Source organism: Molothrus aeneus, chromosome Z, assembly GCF_037042795.1.
Source record: "Molothrus aeneus isolate 106 chromosome Z, BPBGC_Maene_1.0, whole genome shotgun sequence".
Taxonomy (NCBI): Eukaryota; Metazoa; Chordata; class Aves; order Passeriformes; family Icteridae; genus Molothrus; species Molothrus aeneus.
The window spans coordinates 8,964,378-8,989,142 of NC_089680.1; the positions used below are offsets into that span (position 1 = coordinate 8,964,378).

The 24,765-nt window shown below is 58.9% G+C and overlaps 2 protein-coding genes across 2 annotated transcripts; one reads left to right on the top strand and one right to left on the bottom strand.

The window, feature by feature from the left end:
• Positions 1 to 7,173: 7,173 nt before the first annotated feature.
• TESK1 (testis associated actin remodelling kinase 1) lies at positions 7,174 to 19,361 on the top strand. The gene is made up of 10 exons (XM_066568885.1): positions 7,174 to 7,444; positions 14,212 to 14,333; positions 14,465 to 14,513; positions 14,737 to 14,883; positions 15,065 to 15,147; positions 15,854 to 15,944; positions 16,164 to 16,247; positions 16,703 to 16,792; positions 16,958 to 17,108; positions 17,349 to 19,361. The coding sequence occupies exons 1-10, from the start codon at positions 7,226 to 7,228 to the stop codon at positions 18,386 to 18,388; spliced, it is 2,076 nt and encodes a 691-aa protein (XP_066424982.1). The 5' UTR covers positions 7,174 to 7,225; the 3' UTR covers positions 18,389 to 19,361.
• A 280-nt stretch (positions 19,362 to 19,641) lies between these two features.
• LOC136569166 (B-cell differentiation antigen CD72-like) lies at positions 19,642 to 24,284 on the bottom strand. Its single transcript, XM_066569505.1, has 8 exons — positions 24,206 to 24,284; positions 24,031 to 24,120; positions 23,740 to 23,826; positions 22,900 to 23,214; positions 22,512 to 22,660; positions 22,004 to 22,155; positions 20,937 to 21,104; positions 19,642 to 20,595 (listed from the first exon to the last, which is right to left on the bottom strand). Exons 1-7 carry the CDS (start codon positions 24,282 to 24,284, stop codon positions 20,966 to 20,968), a joined length of 1,011 nt encoding a protein of 336 aa, XP_066425602.1. The 3' UTR covers positions 19,642 to 20,595; positions 20,937 to 20,965.
• Between the last annotated feature and the right edge of the window lie 481 nt (positions 24,285 to 24,765).

The window sequence follows — 24,765 nt, forward strand, 5'->3', positions numbered from 1 at the left end:
CTCTAGCATGCAGGACACAGCAGATCAAAGCCCTGTGCCATTTGTCTCAGCTCTGCCTTGTGCTGGAGCCAGCACATATCCCACTTGCTGCTATTTGTCCTCTGCTTATCGTGCTAGTGACCTGGGACCATCAGCCTCACATTTGACACTAAGAGAGCCAAGCAGGACCCACCCTCTTTCTCCATTTTTGACCCACTGTGGAGTACAAGGCTGCTGTCTGTGGGTAGCCCCGTGCCCTTGCTCTCATGCTGTTGAGATGTCCCCACTTACAAAAACACACACCCCCTACCTTTGCCTTTGTCTTCATGGAAAATCCCAGTACACTTTGTCCGTGCCAGATCCATCTATATATGCTGGGGTGCAAGTTTTTCATCCCAGGCCCCATGGAGTGTGCAGATGCCCTTCCTCAGCAGCCAGGGTGCCTGGACTCACGCAGGAAGACAGGACACAAGGAAGGTTGGCAGGGCTGCTCACGGAGCTCGCTAAACATAATGAGATTTTCAACAGCTGGGGGAAGCAATAAAGAGCTGTGATTGAATTGGCTCCAAGTGGCAGCTTCCATGACAAACACAGCACAGCTGCCTTCCCCCCCCACACTGGGAGGCCATGCCTCAGCCTGCCCTGTCTGGAAAGGGCACAAGGACATGGGAAAGGGCTAGGAAATGCCTGCAGTCACGGGGAGCTCCCAGTTTTCTAGTGTAAAGGGAACTGATCCTTTGCTTTCCAGCTCCTCCAACACCTGGACACATCATCACTGCCCACACGTGGCTTTGGCAATGGTGACCTCCAGCTGAAGGGCTCCCATGGGCATCTAGAGTACAGCATGGTCACTCTGCTCCCCTGTGCCCTGGCACAGAGAGGGGAAGCCAAAGGGGAAGGCAACAGACACAGGAGGACAGGCACACAAATAAATTCTCTACCTGGAGGCGGCTGTGTCCATATTTTCTCTTGTGAATAATCAGAGCAGTGACCTCCCTTTAACCTGCCCTATTTAGCCGAAGCTGTAGCTGTGTCAGGAAACAAAAATCCATGGTGTGGATGATCACAGGACCATGGGCCAGTGGGAGAGTTACTCAGAGAGTTGTAGCCTGGCTGACCACTGGCTCAAGGGTGGGGAGCTCCTTGCAGCACCCACCTCTTGCTCAGGCATCAGGGAGAATAAGCAGGGCTTCACCATCTCTGCCTAGGGTCAGGAGAGCAGAAGGGACTGGGAGCATCTCTCTCACTCACGCCGATGGGGCTGGGGTGGGATGTGTCCTTCTCAGGCAGAAGCTCAGTGCTCAAGGGGGAATGGCTGTCCAGTGTTGCTTTCCCCCAGAAGGTCTTCTTTTTGTGAGTTCTGGATGGGAAAGGAGGCCAGGGGAAGCAGGATGCTTCCAGCAGGATGCTGGTTTGCTAGTGTCAGGATCTCTGGGGTGAATTGTGCATGTGGGTGTGTTCTGTAGGGTCTCTGGCAGGCACTGTGCTGAGCTATGCATGCCCTCACCAGACTTCCCCTACGCATTGCTGTGCTGCTTCTGAGCTCCTCCCTGCAGCAACATCAAGCCATACAGACCAAAGGGCAGTGATGAACCAGGGTGAAGGCTCTGGCTGCCCTGATGTCGCAGTTTAACCACAGCTGGCAACTCAGTACCACACAAATCCTCACTCACTCATTTCTCCATGGGGAGAAAATTTGGCGGGGGGGGAAATTGTGGGTAGAGATAAGAGCAATTTAATAATTTAAACAATATTGTTGTTGCTGTTGCTGCTGTTGTTGTTATTAATAATAATAGAAATTAAAAATCATAATTTTCATTAAAAGGAGAAGGATAAAACCAGACTGAATTAAATGAGGCACAAAACACTTGCTCACCACCCACTTATTGGTACGCAGCAGTTATCAGCAACTCCTGGGCATGGTGTTCCATGGCATGGAATATCCCTTTGGGCAGTTTGGGTCAGCTCTCCTGGCCGTGCCCCCTCCTGCTTTCTTGTACACCTGCTCCCTGCCAGAGCCTGGGAAACTGAGCAGTGCTTGAGCTAGGGTAAACGCTGCTGAGCAACAGCTGGAACATCAGTGTGTTATCAGCATTATTCTCAACTGAATCCAAATCACAGCACCCAACCAGCTACTGGGGAGAAAATGAACTCTATCCCAGATGAAACCAGGACACGTGCTCTCCTGTAACTGGTGCTGTGGGTCACAGGCACCACCTGGTCTGAGGCCAGCCCACTCTAGTATGGCCCTGCTTGTCCCAGCACTGCAGCCAGACCAGGTTCTTGGCATCTGTGCTCCTGCCTCACATCTGGCAGAACCATAAGCCCTTCAGGTGTGCTGCAAAATCCCTGGGGAGTGTTACTAATTGCTTGGCAAGATGCAGGAGTTGAAGAAATGCTGACACAACCTTGTGAGATGAGCGTGGAGCTGTTGAGAGCCACATTTCCTAGGTCCAGGTCAAGAGGACAAGGAAAAGCCCTGTCATCCGCTGGGCAGTGTTGAAGGATGGGAGCATGGCCAGGTATTGTGGGATAAGGCGTTCAGGCTGGTTCAGGAGCAGGGTGGGTAATGCTGGAGATGGTTGCACTGTCCCTGCCGGGCAAGAAGTGACCGGCTCCTGGTGATCTGTGAAGGTCCCTGTAGTGCTGAATCACTGCAAGAATGTGGACTTGGAACTGTTGGAGCAAGTCAAGAAAAGGGCTTTGGAGCTAATAAGGGGACTAGAACATCTCCCCCATGAAGACAGGCTGAGAAAGCAGGGGATGCTCAAGGTTCAAGAGAAGGTTGTGTGGATACCTCAGAGCAACCTTCCAGTATCTTAAAGGGGGCTACAGGGAAATCAGAGAGGGACTTCATCAGGAACTGTGAAGTGATAGACAAGGGGCAGTGCCTTCAAACTCAAAAAGAGTAAGTTTAGATTAGATACTAGGAAAACTATTTTCTCTGTGAGGGTGGTGAGGCACTGAAACAGGTTGCCCAGAGCTGTGGATGTTCCAACCCTGGCACTATTCAAGGCCAGGTTGGATGGAGCTTTGAGCAACCCGGTTTAGTGCAAGGTGTTCCTGCCCATGGCAGAAGGACTGGAACAAGATGATCTTTAAGGTCTTTTTCAACACAAACCATTCTGTGATTCTGTGCAGTTGTGCTCACGTGGCTGCATGTCACATCACCCCGGGTTACACGTGGTGCAGGCACAGCCAGAGCTGCCTGTCCCTCCTTTCAGAGGTGATGGCTGGCTTTCTTTTATCAGTGCTCTCAGTGTTTTCAATTTCACTGCCCCCATGGGGCTTCCAGCAGGCACGCACTCAGCTGGGTTCAGGCATCAGTGCCCCCCAGGCACAGGCACTGGTGTTTGCTTGAGGAGAAGCAGAGCAGGGAGCTGAAATCACTGTCCAGCACTAGGAGACAGGTATGGATGTGGATTCTGTCTCCATGGATGTCACAGCTCTGGCACTCAGACATGAGAAGCATCGACGAGATAACAGGAGGCAGCGAGCAAATGCTGCCAGGTGCTGTGCTGACTATGCTGGGAGAATATTAATGACACTACAAATATTTGCAGCCTTCATGCTGCACACAACCCCTCAATGGCTTTGCAGCTGAAGTGACAGGGAGGCAAAGGGGGCACAGCAATGTGCCTGCACAGCAGGGACCTTGCCAGTCCCTGCTGGCATCTGGATGAGGGCTGCTGCAGCCTGCAGCCATGGTGCTGGGTGTGGAACATGCACGGCCCTGATGGGCTCAGCAGCACACAGGCACTGGGAAATGTAGTCCGGCTGCATCCACTGTCCCTGGGTGCCACTGGACACCACCAGGCTGGGGCTGAGACCTTCTCCCATGTACCCTGGGCTCCTCAAACTGGCCAGGCTCCTTTCACCCTGTGATGGCCCCTGCTGGGCCCTCAGCTCCTATTTCCCACAGGGCAGAAAGCATGAGATGTTTTTCAGGAAACAGCTGTCTCATAAACAGGGAGCTGGGGAACATAGAGGACCTGGGGGTGGAGATCTGCAGGGTGATGTGTGGTAGTGTGGGAAAAGAGCAGAGATCTCCTGGCACAGAAGGAAAGAGGAAACTTGGGACCGAGAGGCTGCACCCACATTCTGGAGACAAGCACCAAAGGGAGTAAGTTGAGTCAGCCAGTGCTCTTTGTCCTGCTCACCCCTGTGTCTGCACAGCCTCTCCAGGCTGGAAAACCCTCGTGCACTTTAGCCTTGTGCCTGCTCTGGCTGCACACCCCTGGCAGCAGCAGCCATTGATTTTCCAGAGCATTTGCAGAGGAGTCTCAGGTAGGGATGGGCTCTTGCACATGGGTGCAGAGGAGGGGACTGCTCACATTCTGGCTCTGGAGCTCTGAGCAGGGCAAGGCTTTGGTCAGGGTGGATTACTGGTGGCTCAGGACCCCAGTGCCACAGTGCTGTTGTGGAATAGAGGTGGGAGTGCAGCAAGGACCAGGTTTCCTGTGTGGAGAGCCCCTGCGTCCCTCACTGCCCTGCACAGAGCCTGGCCAGCCCACCACCTCAGTGACTGTAGTGTGCCCTGATCCTTACAGGATAACTCTGCACTTCTACAGCTCCAGCCTCCATAAGCTGGTTGAAAGCTCCCACCCCTGCTCTGCCTGGGTGATGCACAATTCCCAGCAGGCAGGGTGAAGATGTTTACTAATCCCTGAGCCTTTTCTCTGCAGGAGAGGAGGGGTGTAGAGCCCAGAAAGAGAAGGGCAAGGAGGACAAAGCCCCCCTCCTCTCTCCCCTGCAGATCCACGTGAGCAGAGTACAGCCAGGGAGACCTCCTTCCTGTTTTTCCTCACCAGGGATTGAGGAGCTTAATTCAGGGTTTGCTGCAGGCTCAGCCCAGCCTGACTTTGCACCCAGCTGCTTAGTGTACTTGCCTGCACCATGGGAGGGATTTGGGGCACTGGAGACTTTTAGCCATGTCTCAGCTCAGCCCTGCTGTGCCAGGCAGGAGCAGAGCGTGATGGAAATAGCACAGTAGAGTTACCAGTGCTGATGAGAGAAGGGACTGCAAATCCTGCAGCAGCAATTTCCACAGTCAGAGCCATCTCCAGGGCTTTAATTTATCCATTACAACTTAATTGGATGTAAACCCAGTCACTTGTGAACAGCAGGAGCTCTGATCAGGCAGTGGTCCTGAGTTTCTGTCTTCAAGATGCCTCACCAGGCCTCCCCATCCCTGCTGTGGTGCCTTGACCATCAGGAATCTGCTACACTCAAGTGGAAGGGAGAGGCTCTCCTTGTTGCCCCAGGTGTGCTGTGCTCCTCTGAGCAGTGTCCCAAACCACCAAGGAGCTGTTCATGGGGCTGCAGGTTCATCAGCATGCTCACATTTCAGGTGCTAGGGCTGCGCCCGGGTGGGCACCCACTGCCACTCATCTGAGCAGCCACAGCTGGACACCAAGGCAGGAGGGCACAGACTGAAGCCTCCTGACCCCACAGGCAGATGCTGTTCTCTCTTCTCATCCATGGAGCTGCTCCTGTCATTTTGTCAAGGCTGTTGTCAGCAGGACTGACATGTGAGGCTGAAGAAATGTAAGAATGTGGCCTGTTGCACAGCACTCCACCCCATGGCTGCAAAAGCCTTCCTGGCACATGCTATCCAACACCCTGGCAGGCTGGAGTGGTACTGGTGAGGAAAAGGATGGCTCAGACCCCATGAGAGAGGGACTGGCTGAGCCCTATCCCCAGACTCTGCCTCCCGACATGTAGGAAACTTGCCCTGCACAAACCCACTCCCTCTGCAGGCCTGGAAGAGCAGGAATACCATGAATTCCTAGGGGGAGGGCAGGGCACTGTTCCCATTATAAATAAATGGGAGGCTCAGTTCCCTGCTCTAGCCCACAGGGTTATTCTCCCTCCTGAGACAAGGAAGAAAACGCAGCTCATGCTCCAAGGTGTTTATGTTGTGCTTGATGGCACCTGGAGCCAAGCAGTGGCAGAAAAAATGCCACACCAAGAGATACTCCACGTGGCTGCTTTTCCCAGCAGGAAAACCAGCTGGAGTGGTGCAGGGCATGTGCAGCCAGTCCTGCCACACAGGGGAAAGCTGTTTGAGGGGAGCTGCAGAGTCAGGGCTGTGGCAGCACCCAGAGAGGAGGCTGGGGCAGGGCTGGGCCAGCATAGGCAGGTGGATGCCAAGGAGAGCGTCAGCAAAATGTGTGGGACTGAGCAAGGGCAGATCCAGCTGCAGAAAGTCCCTGGGCAGGAAGGACAGGACGGATCAGCCTCAGAGCAGGCAAAAGGCCTGAGGTGGGGGAGCAGCAAGCAGAAGCAGAAGGAAACCAGGGAGAAGTGGAAGAGCTCAGGAAAACAAGGAAGGCAAAAGGGTGCCACAGGCACCGGGCATGCTGTCACTGAGAGGCTGCTCTTGCCTGCTCCTCCGGAGGACAGATCCAGTGCCCCTGGGACACCACCCAGGCTGGGTGCATGGACAGAATCTGAGCCCCTGATCCAAGGGCAGAGATCCAAGCCTCTACCAAGGGGGCTCAAGCTGCCAATAGCTACTTGTATGGGGGAACTGGTCCCACAACACTGTATAGGGTGGGGCTGGATATATGGGGAGATCTGATCAGATATCCATGCCTTTTGTCCGTCCATCAGGAGCTGCGTGCTACAAAGACAAAGAGAGTCCCGTAGCTAAACGGGGAATCCCGGCAGGGCCCCGGGAAGAAAGGAAGTCCCGCACCTACAATGTGCATCCAGGTGGGACCCAGGGGAGGAAGACTCCCACGCCTCTAAGGCGCATCCAGGGGTTGAGGACAGTCAAAGCCCTGTGTCCGTGGAGTGTGCCCAAGCTCTGCCCCGGGATCTCAGGGCCTCACAGCACACTCTGGCGCGTAGGGAGACGCCCTCTCGGCACCCACCGGAGCCCGGTGCGGTGGACGGGGACACCGCGGCGTGCGGGACCGGGCGGGCAGCGCGGGGCGGGGCAGGGCGGTGGCGGGGGGGCTCTCCCGCCGCGCTCGGCGGCGACGCCGGCGGGTCCCAAGGAGTTAAGGGCTGTCCCCGCCCCAGCCCCGCCCCGCCGGTGCCAGCGCTCGGGGCGGCGGAGGCGCAGCGCCGGGCCGCGGCAGGGGTCGGGGGGGCGCCGGCGCCGGGCCATGAGCGCGGAGCGCCCCGGAGCGCCGCCCGCCCCGCGCCGCCGCCGCCGCCGCCGCCGCCGCTAGCATCGCCCCGGGGGCCGGGAGAGCGGCGGCGCCCCGGCCGCGCGGCTGCCCCGGCGGGGATGTGAATGGCGCTGGGGGTGCTCGGCGGGACCGACATGGAGTGGGAGAAGCTGCCGCGGCGGCCCGGGGAGGGCGAGGGGGAGGCGGCGGGGCCGTGGCCGGGCTGCGGGCGGCTGCGGCCCTCCTCGTACCGGGCGCTGCGCAGCGCCGTCTCCACCCTGGCGCGCATCGACGACTTCTACTGCGAGAAGATCGGGGCCGGCTTCTTCTCCGAGGTCTTCAAGGTGTGCGGGGCGGGAGCGGGGATGGCGGGCCGCGGGGCATCCCGCCGGGATCGGACGTCCCCCGGGACCGCGGCAACAGCGCAGCCCCGGCCGCGCCCTCGGCTGGGGACCGCGATCCCCCGGCAGCCGGGCGAGGCTGGGGGCTGCTCCGGGCGGTGCCGTGCGGAGCGGACCTGGGCACGCCGCGCTCGCCCCGTCCCGGCCGGGGCGTTGTGCCTCCATCGCCCCGGGCAGGGGGAGGGGAGCGGCGGCACTGTTTACAGCCGGGGAGGCTGAGCGCTCCGAGCGCCGCGCCGTGGGGTGCGCGGGGGGTCGGTGCCGGGCAGCCGAGCCCCGGGGACCCCCGGCTGTCACAAGGCTGGACAGCCGAGCCCGCCCGGGGTGTGCCGGTGGCAGGGAATCCAGGTAGCGTTCCTAGCCACTCCAAGGTGATGTCCGGCGTTGCCGGGCCTGCTGAGCAGGTGATGTGCAGGATTCCCCGCGGGACCCCCACGAAGGTGTTTGGCTGTGGGACAGGGGTGTGATGCCGTAGAAGAGCAGGGGGCTGACTCCTGGCTGAGCCCCCAGAGCTGCCTTTGTCCTCTATCCTCTCTGGGACTGTCAGGGTGGGGATGGCTGTGTGTGGCCCATGCCCAGGATAGAGGTGTGTGAGTGCTGGTGGGGAGCTCGGACAGTGAGGCAGAGGTGCATGGTGGCAGTATCCTGCCAGGCCAGTGCCCTGCTGCTGGGGACGAAGGGCTGTGCCTCGGTGTCACCACTACCTCTCCCGGCAGAGGGGAGGTGTGTGCATGTGTTGTTTTGAGCCTCAGCATCACTTAAGGTACCATATATACTTATATACCATAAGCCACGGGCTAGCACTGCCCTTAAGTGGTGATCTAGTAGCTTCGTATCCCTCAAAGAGCATCTTAGGGCTGGGCACAATCCCCACTACCTGCCACCACAGTCACTGAGGTCACAGGCAGCACAACCATCAGGACATTCACATCCTGGCAGTACCCTGGGGTCCCTCTCCAGCCCTGACACCATTCCCCACTCAGCAGTGGGACCCCAAGACCTGTTTCCTCTTCAGCCACCAAAGAGGTGTCCTGTGAGGGGCCATGGAGAATGTGCAGAGAGGTCCCTCTCCTCCATGCTTCCCTCTGGAGCTCCCAGTGGAGCCATGACCTCCCTGCTGGCTGGGTTTCTGCTATTGATCTCTGGCTTGGAGTACACAACAGCACCTTGAAGCAGAGGGAGGCATTTAATAATGTCAGGCATGGATATGGCTCTTTAATAATGGATGCTCCCGTGTCTCAGCGAGGCCACAGTCTCCTCTTGCCTCGCTGTTTGTTTTCCCACTCTCTGCAGGAGCCACAAAATGCTCCTTCTCCCATACACTCTTCAGGTTCTTGTAGGGCCACTGGCACGTAGGATTTGGGGGACTGGTGAAGGTTGAGGGGTGGGAAGGGATCAGGATCAGTAGTCGACATGTGTGCATGGTGGCAAGGAAGCAGGGATGGGAGGGGGCCAGATGGGGCTTTGTGCTCGTGCGGTGGATTGAGTCCAAGAGCTCAGCAGGATGGTGGGGTAAGCCCAGGATCTGAGCTGGGGTTTGGCCGCCAGAGCTCGCGAGGAGGACAGGGCTTGGCAGGGCAGCCCAGGACCCATTTTCCTCCCACCTCCCTTGCTCCTTCTGTAGCTTTCCAAGGCTGTGGGCACTTGAATCTGCCTGCTCTGTGTGGCTCCTGAGCCGTATGTCATTCCAGCCTTGGTGGGTGAGGGGGACAGGGAGGGGACCTTGACATCTCTGCCCCTGCACAGGTAGCTCGATCCTGGTGTGGAGCTGAGCCAGGACCAGGCAGGGTGCTGACAAGCATCTGACTGTCTTCTCAGCATTAAAACCAAAGGGCTCAGTGTGTCCTAGCCCTGGTGTCCCAAGCTAGCCCCTCCAGTCAAGCACCTCTCTCAAAAAAGCTGTCCAGAGCAAACAGGAAACACCAGTGACAAGAAGCTGCTCTTTTTCATGGCACTTGTTCATAGCTGATTCCCCACTGTGCTGCAGAGCAGGGCTGTTTTCCCTCTGGAGCAGCTGGTTCTCATTGCCTTTCCCTGTGCAATTTCAGGGGCACTAGCCCCCCCATTTTCTCAGATACACAGACATTGCAGGAAGCCACCTCTCTATTTCCAATTGACTGAGCAGATTGAGCCAGGTCTGTTTGTGCCAGGCATTTTCTCCAGCCCTTAAACCATTGTTGCATCTCTTCCTCAAATCCCTGTCTTACTTTCCCATGTGCTGGCTGCAGCAGACACAGGGGCTGTGGGCAGCATCCTTGGGGCATTATCCAGAGGCCTTCACTCATCTGAATCTCAGCCTCATGCCCTGATGTTGCACATCCTCTTGGAAATGCCATCTCCCAGGGTGCAGCTCTATGATGTGCTCTGTCCAGCACCCCATTTCCATGTTGTGTGTGTGTGTGGTTTAGCAGCTTCCAGCATGGGCATAGCTCAGGAGAGGGTTTTGGCATCACTGTCACTTGCCCGTCTCTCTACTCACTTCCCCACCAACCTTTGGAGTTTTCTATTTACTTCCGATTTTCCAGTGCAACTAATGGAGCAAGTCCCTTCCTCTTATCTGCTGCCCTTCATCAGGAACCTTGCCTCGTTTTACAGAGCAGAATGAAGCAGCGTGACACTGATGGGGAAACTAAGGCAGGCAGGGAGGAAGTGAATTAGCCAAGGTCAGCCAGCCATGGCAAGGCTGGGAGCAGCCCTGGCCCCGCAGCTGCCGCTTGGGAGTCCTGGGCACAGGAAACGTGTTGTGCTGACCAGCTGGAGACCTGCCAGCCCCTCTCCTGCTCTATCACAGGGCATGCTCCAGGCTCGCCAGTCAGGCCAGGCAGTGATCTGCCACCACAATGTAACACTGGCACTGCCCCGGCCCCTGCTGTGCCCACAGTGCTGCTCCTGGGAGAACAGGAGGTGGGGGTTGCTGGTGCTCAAACACCCTCCAGGAACAGGTGCTTTGTCTCATCCTCAAAGTCTGTCTTGACTGATTCTGCCTTTTCCATTTGATGAGCATGCTTTCCAGCCCCAGCCTGTTGTGTTACTGGGATTCCTGTGAGCTCAGATGCAGTTGTTGTAGGTGGCTGTGGGTTACCAGTGGCATTGCTAACTCCCTTGTCCCCCTCCTGTGTTCCCCACAGAACTCTCTGGGGTGACGGGTGCAGGATGGTGTCCCTGTGTGACTGTGCCCTGCCTGTGTGGGGCAGGGGAATAAGCAGAGGGTGGGGCAGTGTGCCAGGCTGTCCCCAGTGCAGGCTGCAGGGGGGGTGGCTGCTGAGACCTCCGGATGGGGAGATGTCAGGGAGCTTTGCCCCATGTCTAGACGGGAGTGCCGGCTGTGGGGAGGGAGCAGGCCGTCTGCTTGCTCTGATTAGCATGCTCTTTAAATAAGACTCTAATTTCCGCTGTTAAAAGAGCTCAGATCCCTTGTGCCCAGGCTGGGGCTGCCGCCAGCCCGGCCCATCCCCCAGCCCTGTGTGCTGGCGGCAGATGGGATGGGGACCAACATGCCACGGCACCCTGGCTCACCCGCGGTACCCCCTGAATGGACCGGCCATGTGGGATGCCAGGGAGCATCGGTGAGGGGTGAGGGCTTGCCTGTTTCCTGCAGGGTGGGGGACAAGTGGCTTGCCCTCCCCCTGCAGCCCCACACGGCTGCCCGGCTGAGCTCAGCTCCAGGGAATGCACTGGGATTCCTGGGCACCATGCCAGGGTGCATGAGAGAGGCGAGAGGGGACACCTTCCTGCCCGAGGAGGTTGTGCTGCCTGCTGCCTTCTCTGGACGTCAGTGAGGGAGGAAACCTCCTTAGTGGGGGGCTTCGAGCCCCCTGCAGCCGTGGCTGATGCCCTTTGCTGCTGGGTCTGTGTCAGGGGGTGGCCAGGGTGCTGGGCTGGTGCTGGCACCTGGACAGACTGGGTAAACTGGCCAGTGCCTGTGGGAGTCATGGAAAGGGAGCATAACTCCTTCCCTGCTGTCCCAGGTCTGGGCTGGCCTTGAGCTGTCCCAGGTGTGGGCTCGCCTTGCAGGGGAGTTGGCAGAACAGGGCCTCACAAGTGAGTTCATTGGACAGCCTCAAGGACATCATGCCCCATGGGGATGGAATCACAGAAAACAACGTTGGGGCAGGACTGTACTGGGCAGGAGCTCCTGGGATCTCTGGGATAATTCCTGAAGAAGCAGCTTTCACAAGACCTTCCCTCCCCCAGGCTGCCTCTCCTCCAATCTTAAGGTGTCCAACCCCATGTGACTGCACTCAGCCCTCACTCAGCCTATTCCAATGGCAGGTGGCTTTTTAATGTGGAATTCAGCCACGGGCACCTGCCAACCGTGTGGGGCTGAGCTGGTGCCCACCAGATGCTGCTCCCTGATGCAGGGCTGCCACTGCTGGCAGGGAGCTGGCCAGCCCTGCGGCCATGGCCACCAAGTGCCAGCCCTGTGCATGCCACACAGCATTCCTGGCGTGGGCGCATGGCGCCGGAGCCGTGCCGCCTCCAGCCATCCCGGCGGGCATGAGCCTGCCTGCAACACTGAGCCCGGTCCTGCTGTCTGACAGCTGCTGCTGCCAGCCAAACTGACCCAGCCAGTCCTGCCAGCCCCACGTGGCGTGGGAAGGGAAGGAAGCACTGCCACCAGGAGAGCTGGGTCAGGAATGATAGCTTTTGCTGGGCAGTGCCCTGTGCCACAGGCTGGGCAAGGCTGTGGATCCTGCTGGCCTTGACCAGGCTCTGCCCTCCTCAACCCCCGGCCCCATGGGGAGCTGGAGAGACCAAGGGAGACTGTGCCCACCCTGCTTTGGTCGTGCAGACCACCTCCTTAAAGCCTGCGCTGAAGCCTGGCTGAGAGCCCAGTTTCTGTTTCTGGTGCTGCCCTCAGCTGCCCCACCGACAGGGATGGGGTGGAGGAAGGACAGCGATGGGTGAGATGGGGTGGGGTTGCCCCTTGCCCTTGGTCCATGTGTGACCAAGGAGTCCTAGGATGTCAGGATGGCATTGGCAGCAGTTCCAGGTGCTGCTGGGCAGTGGTGTGGTGAGGAGGGTAGTGAGCACAGGGAGGACTTGGAGCCCCATTAGAGGGAGTGCTCTGGGTGTTCCCCACAGCAGGCACTGCAGTTTCACCCTGGGACAGGCTCTCCCTGAACCCAGGAGCTCAGTATGTCCAGTGCTCAGCAAGGAGGAGACATGGGGAAATCCACCCTCCCTTCTCCCTGCAGCATGGTGGGGTGCCAGCATAGGGGCCTGTGGTGGCAGGTGTCTGGGCTGTCCCCTTGCCACTTGTCAGGGTCCATTCTGAGCTCTGCTGTCACGTGGCCCCTGTTGGTGGGTCAGGAGTGCCAGCTGGCTGTCTGGGGCTGGCTGGAGGTGGCACAGGTGTAACTGGAGCGGGGTCCCCACAGGCAGGTGTCTGCTGAATTATTCAAAGCCTCTCCATGAGCTCAGTGAGCTGATGGTGGCACGGCAGTTATTGCCTCTCACTTCCACTCTGACTGGGACTGGTTTGGCATCAGTGCACACAGACATGTAGAAGGACTTTCATAGAGCACTCATTTTCCCCAGGGCCTTTTGAAGGCATGTGCTGCTGCCCCGTCCCCTGGGTGTTTCCTGCTGGATAGATCCCCATCATGGCATGCATCCCAGGGAGCAGTGCCGGCCATGGGGTGAGAGGAGAGCCCTGGAGGGGCCAGCATGCCAGCCTCCCTCTGTTGTGGTGGGGACAAGGGCCAAGCTGTGAGCAGGACGGGGTGCTGGACATCCTGCCTCCAGCCAACCCCCTGTGTTTTTCCTGGGAAGGCAATCCCTGACGTGAGGGGTGTTGTGGGGGTGTTGTGGGGCTGGCCAGGGGCTGGCACCAGCTCAGCAGCCTCAACCAGCATTGACTAAAAAGGAGAAGAGCAGGGAGCTGACGGCAGTGCTGAGGAATGCCTGCGCCGCCGTGCACAGCTCCGTGTGTGCTGGGGGGCAGCTGGGATCCACTGGGTTTTCCCCCCAGGCAGCTGCTGCTCCGAGGCAGGGGTGGCATCCCACCCCCAGCACCTGCTCAGGAGGGGACCCTCAACACTGGTTTGGTCCCCCCATAACAGTGTTAGGTCAGGGCATCCCGTGCTCTTCCCTTGCCCTGCACATGCCAGGGAGCTGCAGATGGACGGGGTGTCCGTGCTTGGCCATGCTCCAGCTGCTGTTCTTGGCGGGGGACCAGGCCCCCAGATCGCATGACAGTGTAGGGCTGGGGCTGGCTAAATATACAGCTCATCCAGGCTCCATGCCCTGCCAGACTAGGGTCAAGCACTACAGCTGGCCACACCTAGAGCTGGTTCCAAGGGGCAGTGTACCCCCTCTTTGCTCCACCCTGTGCTGGTAGGGTCTGGCTGGGTGGTGCTGACCCAAAACCAGTCGTCCCTGATGCTCCCCAATCGTGTACCTGCCTGTTCTTAGAGTGGAGCTGGGCTCACAGCTTATAGGAGCTGTTGTTGCCTCTCAGAGTTCAGGGCAGTGTAGCATGGTGGAGGGACCATAACAAGCAGGGTGCCCCAGGAAGGATGGGGCTGTGTGTCATCAGTCCTGGGAGTGCTTGAAGATGTGGGGAAAGTGCCCCCCTAGCCCTGGTGGTCCCTGGGGTGCTGTGGGATGCTTAGCTCCCCTCTCTGGGCTGGAATGGGAGCCGGGTGAAGCCTGGTGTCCATGGGGGCTGCAGAGGTGGGACTCAGCCTTCCCTGCATCCCCTCTAGGTGCGGCACCGGCAGTCGGGGCAGATCATGGTGCTGAAGATGAACAAGCTGACCAGCAACCGGGGCAACATGCTGCGGGAGGTGCAGCTGATGAACCGCCTCTCGCACCCCAACATCCTCAGGTAGGACCTGCTTCCCCACTGCCAGCCCCCCCTTTTCCCAAGCCTGGGGGTTTGGAGCTACTGCTGCTGCTGGATAAGCTCTTGGGGCTGGGCCCTGCCACAGCCACCCTCAGATCCCCTCTGTCTCACAGGTTCATGGGGGTGTGTGTGCACCAGGGACAGCTGCATGCATTGACAGAGGTAAGAGTGTGGCAACAGCCGTGAGTCTCGGGGTTCCTGCAAGCCTGGGGAAGGGACAGTGACGCCTATGGGGACACATTCTTGGCCTGTGACATGTGCAGACAAGGCCTGCTGGGAGGCTGTGGTGTGGGTTGGTTGGAATATGCATTAGGAGGAGAGATGGGCATGCAGTGTTAGGGAGGGGAGGGATGCTGTGATGCAATGGCCTGGCTCTCTCCATCAGTACATCAACGGTGGGAACCTGGAGCAGCTGCTGGACAGCCCTGTGCCCCTCTCCTGGTCCATGCGTGTCAAGCTGGCCCTCGACATCGCCCATGGCCTACGCTACCTGCACTCCAAGGGCATTTTCCACCGTGACCTCACCTCCAAGGTACGGGATGTCCCAGGGCACCACATTACCTGTGTTGTCCCATACCCGTGTTGCTGCCTTGCTGCCCCAGGTATGGCAGGCTGGGGAGCAGGAGGCTGTGCTGTGCTGGGGCATCCTGAAGCCACTGGCCAGGGAGGTAGGGCTGGTGCACTTAGTGTGACGGGTCCTCCTGTGCCCACAGAACTGCCTGGTGCGCTGCGAGGCCAGTGGCTACACAGCTGTAGTGGGTGACTTCGGCTTGGCAGAAAAGATCCCCACCTACAGGTACGTGGGCAGCATCTGCCTGTCCATCCCCATCCTTGGAGCCCACTCAGAGCAGAAGCTGGAGAGGGATGGACGTTGGGGGTGCAGCTAAAAGGGTAGGAATGGTGTTGCCACAGGGCGTCCCCGAAGGGGTAATAATTAGCATTGACTCCATGACTCTCAGAAGGCTGATCAATCACTTTATTATACTACACTTATTAAGAAACCCATCACCCTTATCAGACAGTCACGATACAGGTGAACCCAATTGGTCCTTCAATCCAAACACCACCACCAGTGGTCAGTTAAGAAATCACCCTTTGGTAAACAAATCTCCATAACACATTCCACATGTTCACAACAACAGGTGCAGCAAGTGAAGATAAGAGTTGCTTAGCATTTTTTTCTCTGATCTTCTCACGGCCTTGCCCACGATAATGCCTGGAAAGTTATGCATTGCTCTCTGTGGCCAGAGAGGTGCTGCCACAGGAGTGAGGGCGGTGAGATAGTCCCTGGCAGGGATGACTCCAGGAGCAGTTTGGGAAAGGCTAGGAGGGGATAGAGAAGAGGGTGGTGTGACTGGGGAGAGATGAGTTTGTAGAGTGCATGGAAGAGGCTTAGCCCAGGAGAGGAGATGGAGATGGTGATCTGGGCTGCTGCAGCAGGAGGGTGGGAGGTTGGATATGTGGGGGACTGGGCAGCCTCTGATATTCCCCATGTCTCCTAGTGAGGGCAGCGAGAAGGAGCCGCTGGCCGTGGTGGGCTCCCCGTACTGGATGGCACCCGAGGTGCTGCGTGGGGAGATCTACAACGAGAAGGTGAGGCTGCCCTGTGTGGGGCTTTACTCAGGCTTGTGCTGCCAGTGGCTTGCAGTCCTGGAGTGCATCCAGAGGGAAGGAATTGGGCATCCCTCTGGTGACAAGGTGCCAGAGCTCCAGTGTGGCTCTGCAGGGAGGAGAAGGGCTGTGGCCTTGCAGTGTGGTGGGCACATCAGCTTGGGGCTGCAGGGTGCCCTGATGAGTCCCTGCTCTTTGCAGGCCGATGTGTTTGCATACGGCATCATCCTGTGTGAGACCATCGCTCGTGTGCCAGCTGACCCCGACTACCTGCCCCGCACTGAGGTGACTCTGGGATGGGAATGGGGATTGTGGGCAGCAGCACTGGGGCAGGGACCACTTCATCAAACTAGGGGTGGGGGGCATTCTGTGTTGGGCAGAGCCCTATGTGCAGGACTGGTCCCAAATCTCAGGGCCGGGGTGCTGTGTTCCCCTTGCTGCCCAGGGAGGGATGGTCTCTGCCGGTAACCTCAGAACCCATAGTGAGCTTGGAAAGGAGAACAGGGCAGTTGCATTCAGGCAGAGGGCAGAAGTGGTATCTGTGTCATAATATCCCCCAACCTTAGCCCAACTTGGGGTGACATCAGAGTCCTCCCCTGCCGTGTCCCTGCTGGGGTGCTTCCAGGTCCACGGTCCTGTGTGACAGTGCAGGGGGTAGGGGGCCAGCCCATGTTGGGTCCTGTGGGCCTTGTGGTGCCCCAGGAGACCCAGCCTTACTCTTCTTCCTTTCCCTGATGCAGGATTTTGGTCTGGACGTCACCACTTTCCGCACCATGGTGGGAATTGACTGCCCAGCGGCCTTCCTCCAGCTGGCTTTTCACTGCTGCAGTGTGAGACTCCCACCTCTGCTGACTGCCCTTCCCAGCCAGGGCAGGCGGGCAGGACAGGCTGCCTTGCCTGCTCACAGGGCGAGCGGGGAGCTGCCTCTGCTCTGCAGGGCTTCCTGGTGTGCTTGAGGAGGCACAGCCCTGACGGGGAATCTCTGCTGCCCACAGATGGAGCCCACCTCCCGCCCCTCATTCCTGGAAATCACGCAGTGCCTGGAGAGCATCCTGCAGCACCAGCTGGGCGCCGAGGGTGCCAGGACCACCCTGTTTGGCATTGGGGAGAGTCTGCCTGCATCTGGAGCTGCAGCCACACTCACTGGTATGTGGGCGTCTCGGGGACAGGCCATAGCCAGGTGTAAAGGTGGGGGAGTGTGGGGTTTCCCATCCCACTCCGTCCGCTGTAGGGGAGGAGACAGTGGTGTGTGAGGTCTGTGGGATAGAGCTGATCCCTGTTCCTCCCTTGGGGTGCACCCCTACTTTGTTGGGTGCCTGACAGCCCATAGCACCCCACATGGGCAGCTGCTGGCTGCTGGTGACACTCTTCTGTGCCCATGCCCAGGGGTGGCCAGGAGGTCAGCCAGCCACACCGAGCAGTCACCCCTGCGTGAGCTGGGTACACAGCACCTGCAGCCAGACCAGCGCCTGTCCCGCAGCCAGTCTGACATGTTCCCTTCCAAGTCACCTGCCCTGCTGTGGCCGCTGGAGCCTTGCAGCGGGGCCAGGTCCAAGGAGACGTCCCCCCGTGTCAACCCCTTCTCCCAGCGTGAGGACCTGAAGGGGGGGAAGATCAAGCTCTTTGACACGCCGAGCAAGTCGGTCATCTCGCTCACCTTCGACCTGCCGCCCCCTGCCCCGCTGCAGCTCAGCAGCCCCGTGACGCCTGAGCCCGCCGTGGAGGTGCAGTGCGACTTCTCAGCACCCGCCACCAGCCCCCGCAAGTGCCACTCTCTGCCCTCCTCTCCCGAGCTGCCCCACCGGGGGGGCCTGGAGCTGGCTATGGGGTCCTCTCATCCCACTGACCCCCAGCCCCCTGCCCTCCTTCCTCCCCCAGCCTGGGGAGGAGCCCCCAGCCCCAGCTCCAAGGCAGGGGAGCAGATGGACTGCGGCCCAGACAGCTCTGAGCTGCCGCAGCCCACCCCGCTGCCCCTCAACAGCAACTTCATCCGCACCTCATCCTCGGGTACACGGGCCTGGCAGCCAGACGTGCGGGCCCCCAACGGGCTCCTCATCAACAACAACCACATGATGGTCAGCAAACCTCTGGCCTGGGGCAGCGGGCTGGAGCACGGCTTCTCTGAGCTCAGCATCTCCTGTGCAGCAGCGCTGGAGCGGACAGAGCGCTCGGCCATGCTGCCTGGGCACAGCTCTGGTGCCATGCTGGAGCAGGACGAAGTGCTGCCCTGCCCTGGCTGCTGCCTCAGTCCCTTCAGCTTCAGCTTTGCCTCCATCTGCCACCGGCCAGCGCCCAGCCCGCCCCGCTACCAGAACCTCAACTGCGAGGCCAAAAGCCTCGTCTGCCATGATCGGGGCCAACACCAGAAAGCCCCGGGGCCAGTGCTGGCTGAGCCCAGCCTGAAGCTGCCGGAGGCACAGTCCTAGTGATGGGGACCCTGGGGAGTGGGGCTGAGTCCAGCTGCCCCTTGCACCCCTCTGCAGCCACAGCACTGGGCAGTGCAGGAGCCACGGTCTGGCACATCCCACGGTCTGTCATCACTCGGCACGTGGTGGCCACCAGTGGCTATGATGCCAAGTGCTGTGGCTGCCGCGGTGCTGCCCAGGCACTCAGGCACTCACCCCACCAGGATCAGCCTTGGGGATCTGCAGGGAACCCTGGAGGTGGGCTGGGTCTCTGCTGGGGACCAAAGTGCAATAACACTGCTGCCCTGAGCACTGCCCTGAGCGGCAGGGCTGGTCCCCTGCGGGGGCCACGGGGCTCAAGCCCTGGATCCAGGACCCCCTTTCCCCAAGGGCTCACCCCTCTGCAGGCTCTTGCAGAGGGGTTTACAATGGGCCTGCTACCTTGGGAGAACTGGGAGTTCCCTGCACCCAGGCGGGTGAGAGGGACTGGGCGGGGGTAGAGAGGTCAGCGTGTGTATGTGTGTTTTTGGGGATCCTGGGGGGCTGGTGGGTGAACCCATGTGTGTCCACAAGCGTGGGGAGCACAGCCAGTCCCTGACATGGGGAGAAGAGGGCAGGGGACCGTAGAGGGGCAATGCCTGTGGGCAGTGCACGGGGAGGATTGCCAGCACTGGGGTTGTCCCTGCCTGACCGATGCTGAGGGTTGGGTGCTGAGTCAGCACAGTGCCTCACATCTCCCTGGCACGCAGGTTTGGGAGCAGGATGCTGGCAGAGGGGCCAGGATGCCGTCCTGGCATCATGGGGATGGGGCCAGTGGGCAGCACAGCTAGGCTGCCTGGCCCCCGGCAAGGGTGGGAGCCGGCTTTCCTCCCTCCTGCACAATGCACTGGTGAATGCAGAACTCTTTGTGTTTTTTATTATTATTAATAATAATTGCTAGTAATATATACCCAGCTTATTTAAAGTGTTCATTAAAAACTGAATGTCCCAGCAACTCTGACTGCTGGTTCTGTCTCTTGGATGCACATCAGATATGGGCCCAGAAGGTTGCATGGTCTTGCCTGGGCACTCTCCTGGAGGAGGGGAACTCCAGGACTGCAAACCAGATTGGGTCAACCCAAGATCTCAACTGCCCTAAAGCACCCATCTCGATTGAGATGCCTTCAGACAAATTCTCTTTCATTATTTAGGTTCTTTGAGTTCATGCCTTTGAATCCACAGTGTTTGCTGTGGTGTACAAGAAAACAAAGAGCAGACAAACTGGGTCTCTTTATTGCTATAAAGTGAGTTTAGCCAGCAGACAAGACAGACGAGTGACACATGACCCCTCCAAAAAGCCTGCCTTTAACACCCTTTTGCTCTTCATGCAAGCTTACTCACACAGCAGTTCATCAACTATATATGGCACACACAACCTTATCATAAACCGAGAGCATTTTCGCCTGGTTGAACATCACTTCCTCTGCTCTCACCTGGCCACAGTATTACATCAGGGCTGCTTTGCTTAATCTTCACATGTGCACGTGTCTAGCAGCTATTTTAAGTCCTGATGAGTTGTCTTGCAAAGCGTCAGCCTGCTACAAGTGCCTGAGTTAACTTTTGCTTTTGAATAGCACAATCACACCGTGGGACCCTAAAGGTCGTTGCTCTACTTTCTAATTAGCGCAAAAAAAATCCCCAAACGTCAGCACAGGCACAGGCCGGTTCAGGCTCAGCTTCCCTCCTTGGGTGCTGAGGCTTTGCCGAGGCCTGTGAGTGCTGGGCTGTCTGAAAGCCATGGCCAAGCTGCTCCTGTGATGGGGTCAGGCAGAAAATTCCTGCTGTGGGGAGGGGACTGTGTGGGGATGGGGCTGTGCTGTCCCCAGCTCCTGCTCCTGGCATGCCACAGCACCACAGTTCTCTCAGTGCTGGGGGTGTGGCATGGCTCCAGCGCTGAGTACCAGAGCTTGATCCATTCTGCAGCCGGTTCCGAGCTCCCCACTGCCCACAGCCGTTGTGCTCAGGAGGACCCAAAGTGTCCCATGCAGGTGTGGGGTCGGCTGTGGAGCCTCTACCACTCAGCCAGAGCACACCAGCTGGAGGCATCCATGCTGCTGGGCATCACTGGGAAGGCTCTGGGTGGCCCAGGGACAGTGGGCTGTGGGAGGGAAGGGGTTGGCTGGAATGGATGGGACATCCTGGGCAGGGACACAGCGAGGCTGGAGCAGAGGCGATGCAGGGTGGAGGTACTGCAGGGGGAAGCAGAGGAGGGTGAGGGTGGAGGTGAAGGTTAGATGCTGCCCAGCCTCCAACACATGCAACGGGGCTGGGAAAGCACCTTGCCAAGGGTTTTCCCCCATCTTGCCCCCTTGCTGAGCCACAGCTTCAGCTCTTGAGCTACCTCAGACCCAGAACACCCACGGCAGCAAAGGGATGGAGGCAGGCTCCATGCAGCACAGGGAGGTGACTGCATTCCTCTCCCTTTCCATGGGAGAAGGGGTCAACATGCTAGAGGCAGAGCTGCAGGCTCCCTGCTTTCCTCCAGGCACACCCCACAGGGCCCATGTGTCCCTGACTCAGCAGGACTCACCACAGCAGTGCTGGGGCCAGCAGTCATCATCACTTGAAAGGGAGGCTTGGCCCTGCTGCCTTCTCACAGATCCAGAGGTGCAGGTCACTGGGACCAGTGCACTGGGCAGGTTTGATGCTCCCATGGCTTATTATGGCACAGGTTCCATTCGATTTTGACTGCCACGGCCTGAATGGGGAAACAAACAACACATCAGGCACTGACATGTTCTTTCTACAAACCCTGCTGAGGCAGCTGCCGCTGCTGACAACTGCCTTTTGTACACTGGCAGAGGAGAGGTTGGATGCTGCAGTCAAAGGGGGATCTCCCAGTCCTCCTCTACTGATTTCACAGGCTGAAGGCTCAGCTGATGCATCCCTGCACTTCCCCAGGCAGGCTGGGAAACACTGTAAAAGGTTAGCAGTGCCTGTGACACCCCTTTAGCCTGCCCCCTCTCAGCTTCGCTGCTGGGGGTTGTTCATGCCTGCAGTGGGGAGAGCCAGGTCCTTCCTCAAGACACAAGGACAACCAGAGGAGCTGGCCTGAGCCTGGGTCTGCTCTGGGCACAGCTCCCATGGCGGGGCTGAGGATGGAGGGCCAGCTACCCAGAACCTGGCCAGACAGGCTTGTTCCTCCCCATTGCTCTCAAACATTGCAAGAGGAAGCGGCAGCGAGCTGAGGAGGTGGTGCACGTGGCAGGGAGGAGCCCAGGATTCTCCACAGAAGGCTGTGATCTCCCTTTGATCTCCCTTTGGAGAGGAATCAAGAAGGTATGTGGGAGATAGACGTGGTGCTCTAACACCTTGCCTAGGCCCCAAATGAAATTTGGGGTTTCTTCTGTCCACACTTGCTGGCTCCCGCTTCTCTTGCCCTGCGTTTTACCCACCCCCAAGTCCTGGCTTTCCATTTGCGTGTCCTCTGAGCACCTCATCACACCACTGCACCCATCTTCCCTCAGTCCCTGCTGCTCTGATAATCTTTGTTTCCCAGGGCCTGTGCCTGGAACTGGGTACTGGTGGGGTTTAAAACACTTCCTAGAGCCATGCCAGAGGAGGGGAGTTTTGGGAAGAGGCAGTGCTGCCATGTACCTTTCATAAAGGGAGCCATCCACCCAGAACCAGGCCTTTGAGTCTCCCTCGCTGTCTGGGTCCTCTTCCTCCAGCCCGCCATAGTCATACCAGGGAAAACTGCCCTTCTGCAATCCAATCCAGTATGGGACATCTGCATTCTTCAGGAAGGTCTGGAGAAGAAGAAAAAGTGCTTTTCCATGTTTTATTCCATGGCACCCATGCACTGCAGTACTATATACTTCACAGAAGGGTGATTGTCTTCCAATGAGTCCCTGGGGCTGGGAGTTCTCGAGCCCTGCTGCCCTGCTCCAGCTTGGGAAACATCCAGGGGTGCCAGAGCCCTTCTATCCCATGTCAACCAACAGCCATGTGCTCCAGAGAACAGCCTTGCACCCTCCAATGTTTTGGCAGGACAGGGGGCTCCCAGAACCATGCTATCTGGGGACTCCCAGAACCACGCTAGCCCATCTGGGGACCTCATGGCTGGACACACCCTCTGCTGCCCTCAGCTCCCCCAGCACCCTACCGGCACGGTCCAGCGACTCCAGGATTTGGTGACCAGGAGCTGAGAATATGTCTTCTCACACTCATCTCTGCTGTCTTCCCATGTCTTCTTCTCCGAGGAGATGAAGAGGCACTTGCCCCTGTACAGCAGCCAGCCCGAAGGGCAGCAATCTGTGGGTAGGGGCACAGCTGAGGGGCTTGCTCAGCCACAGATGCCCTGGGGGGTAACAAGGAACAGCCCCACACCTTCCCAGCAGACATCACAGGCTCAGTGTCTGCTCCAGCACTGCTTCAGCTCTTGGACCACTCTGTCCCCGCCATGTGGTCAAAAAAGCCAGCACTTGGCCCTTGGCACCTGCTGAGCAGTGCCAGTGCTGGAGCAGCCCCTCCCTGCTCCATCACCACCCTACCTATGGCTGTGCAGGAGCGCAGGAGGGCCACGGTGCTCTCGCTGGTGTTGAGCCTTCCCTGCACCTCCTGCATCTCCCTCTCTGTCCTGCCCAGCACCCCCGTGACGCGGCGCAGCTCCAGGCTCAGCCTGTCCAGCTCCAGCTGGCTGATGTTGCCCTCGTGCCACGCTCGCTGCAGCTCCTCTCTGGCCCACACCAGCTCCCGCTGTGTCTGCTCCAGGCTCTGCTCCTGCGCCCTCAGCTCCTGTGACAGGCGGCCCTGCTCGGCCTTGTGCTCACGGGAGGAGTCCTGCAGGCTGCGGGTGACCTGCCAGTCTGGGGACAGGGGGGTGAGCTGGGACATGAGCATGGGACAGCTCGGATGTGGGACTGACCCTGCTTAAGGCAGGTGGGATGGGCAGGGCAAGGCAGGGGATTATCCACGATGAATGGGAAAGGTGGGAGGGAAGGACGCAGCAGGGAAGTGTACGGTTAAGGGTTGGGTAGGATCTGGCAGGGGAGAGCAGGATGAGGCAGGATGGGCATAGGAGCAGACACAGCAGATTAAGGGCAGGGAGGGTGCAGCAATATGAGGCTGGACAGTGCCAGGATGGGAAAGAAAAGGAGCAGAAACAGAAAGTAAGGTGAGGAAGAGGGATGATGGGAGGCAAGGGAGGTGCTTGGATGTGTGAGGGATATAGGCCAGCTCGTGGCAGACAGCACAGGGACTCAGCAGTGAGTGTGCATGAGCATGCTTCCATTCACCCACAGTGCCCACCCCAGCCAGATGCCCCCCAACCCAACCCAGGGAGTGAGATGCTCAAACTCCCTGCCCCAGATGCTCACAGTTCCCCAACTCACAGCAGGCCCCCAGGGCCACGGTGGCCACCAGCAGCAGGAAAGTTGTCAGCAGTCCCACAGGGATGCACCACCGACAGGACCGGCACCCTGCACGACACAACAGACATCACCTGAAGAGCTGGAAAACCCCTGGCAGCCCCCAGACCTCCTTCCTGGATACAGGCAGGAGAGTGGTGGCATGACAGCACAGATGGCATGGTGTGGGTGATGGGAGTGGGAGGACCCCAAAACACCACCCACGACCCAGCCCAGAACCACGCTGGGTCTGCTGGAATGCAGCTGGATGCTCACCTGGGCTGGGCTCTGCTCCATCCCCATCCTGCCCTGCCAGTTCTGGCTGGGCACTCTCGTAGGGGCTCTCTGTCTCATTCATGCCGAAGGCTGTGGGAGGAAGGCAGGGGAGAGCAGCTGAGGCCGTGGGGTTGGGCACGGCAGGGACAGCGTGGCGGGGCCTGTGGGCTCTCACCTGCCTCCAGTGCCTGGCTGGCTGTGCTCCGGCCTCCCATCACTTTGGCAAACCTCAGGTCAGCATAAAGCTGGGCCATGTGGGGAGCACTGGGTGAGCCCTGAGCCTCGCTGGCTCCCACTCCGCCCTGGGGATGCCTCTCTGAGATGTCCCCTTTGCTCCCGGTGACTGTGCAGTCTCTCAGAGGTGCAAAGGAGAAGTGCAGCCAGCATCTGCAGAAGCAGAAGTTTGCTCCGCACTGTAGCAGATGGGACTAGTGAGGCACGGCTGCGGGGACCAGCACCCTCTCATTGGTCCCAGAAACACCAGACCGTCCCCTCCCACGCCCTAAAAGTGCTCATGGTCTCCCTAGGCACAGGGGCAGGGTGAGGGCAGCACAGCCAGGTGTCACAGCAGGGGCACAGCAAAGGATGGACCCAAATCTGTGCACTGTGGGGCAGAGCAGGGCAATCCTGAAAACAGGAGCAAACTGCTGTGTGGACAGCTCCATGGAGTTGGAGGTCTTCACAGATAGTGATTTCCCCTCCCAGCCTCTGAGAATAGGAATTTCCCCATGATGT

What these genes read in the sequence shown, in the direction of transcription:
- TESK1 (XM_066568885.1), top strand. Translation starts at nt 7,226, where the DNA reads ATGGCGCTGGGGGTGCTCGGCGGGACCGACATGGAGTGGGAGAAGCTG. An exon ending in TCTTCTCCGAGGTCTTCAAG is followed by an intron (nt 7,445 to 14,211) that starts GTGTGCGGGGCG and finishes CATCCCCTCTAG; the next exon opens with GTGCGGCACCGGCAGTCGGG. An exon ending in GGGAGATCTACAACGAGAAG is followed by an intron (nt 15,945 to 16,163) that starts GTGAGGCTGCCC and finishes TGCTCTTTGCAG; the next exon opens with GCCGATGTGTTTGCATACGG.
- LOC136569166 (XM_066569505.1), bottom strand. Translation starts at nt 24,284, where the DNA reads ATGGCCCAGCTTTATGCTGACCTGAGGTTTGCCAAAGTGATGGGAGGC. An exon ending in GGAGTCGCTGGACCGTGCCG is followed by an intron (nt 22,156 to 22,511) that starts GTAGGGTGCTGG and finishes CTTCTTCTCCAG; the next exon opens with ACCTTCCTGAAGAATGCAGA. An exon ending in GATGGCTCCCTTTATGAAAG is followed by an intron (nt 21,105 to 22,003) that starts GTACATGGCAGC and finishes TTCCCCATTCAG; the next exon opens with GCCGTGGCAGTCAAAATCGA.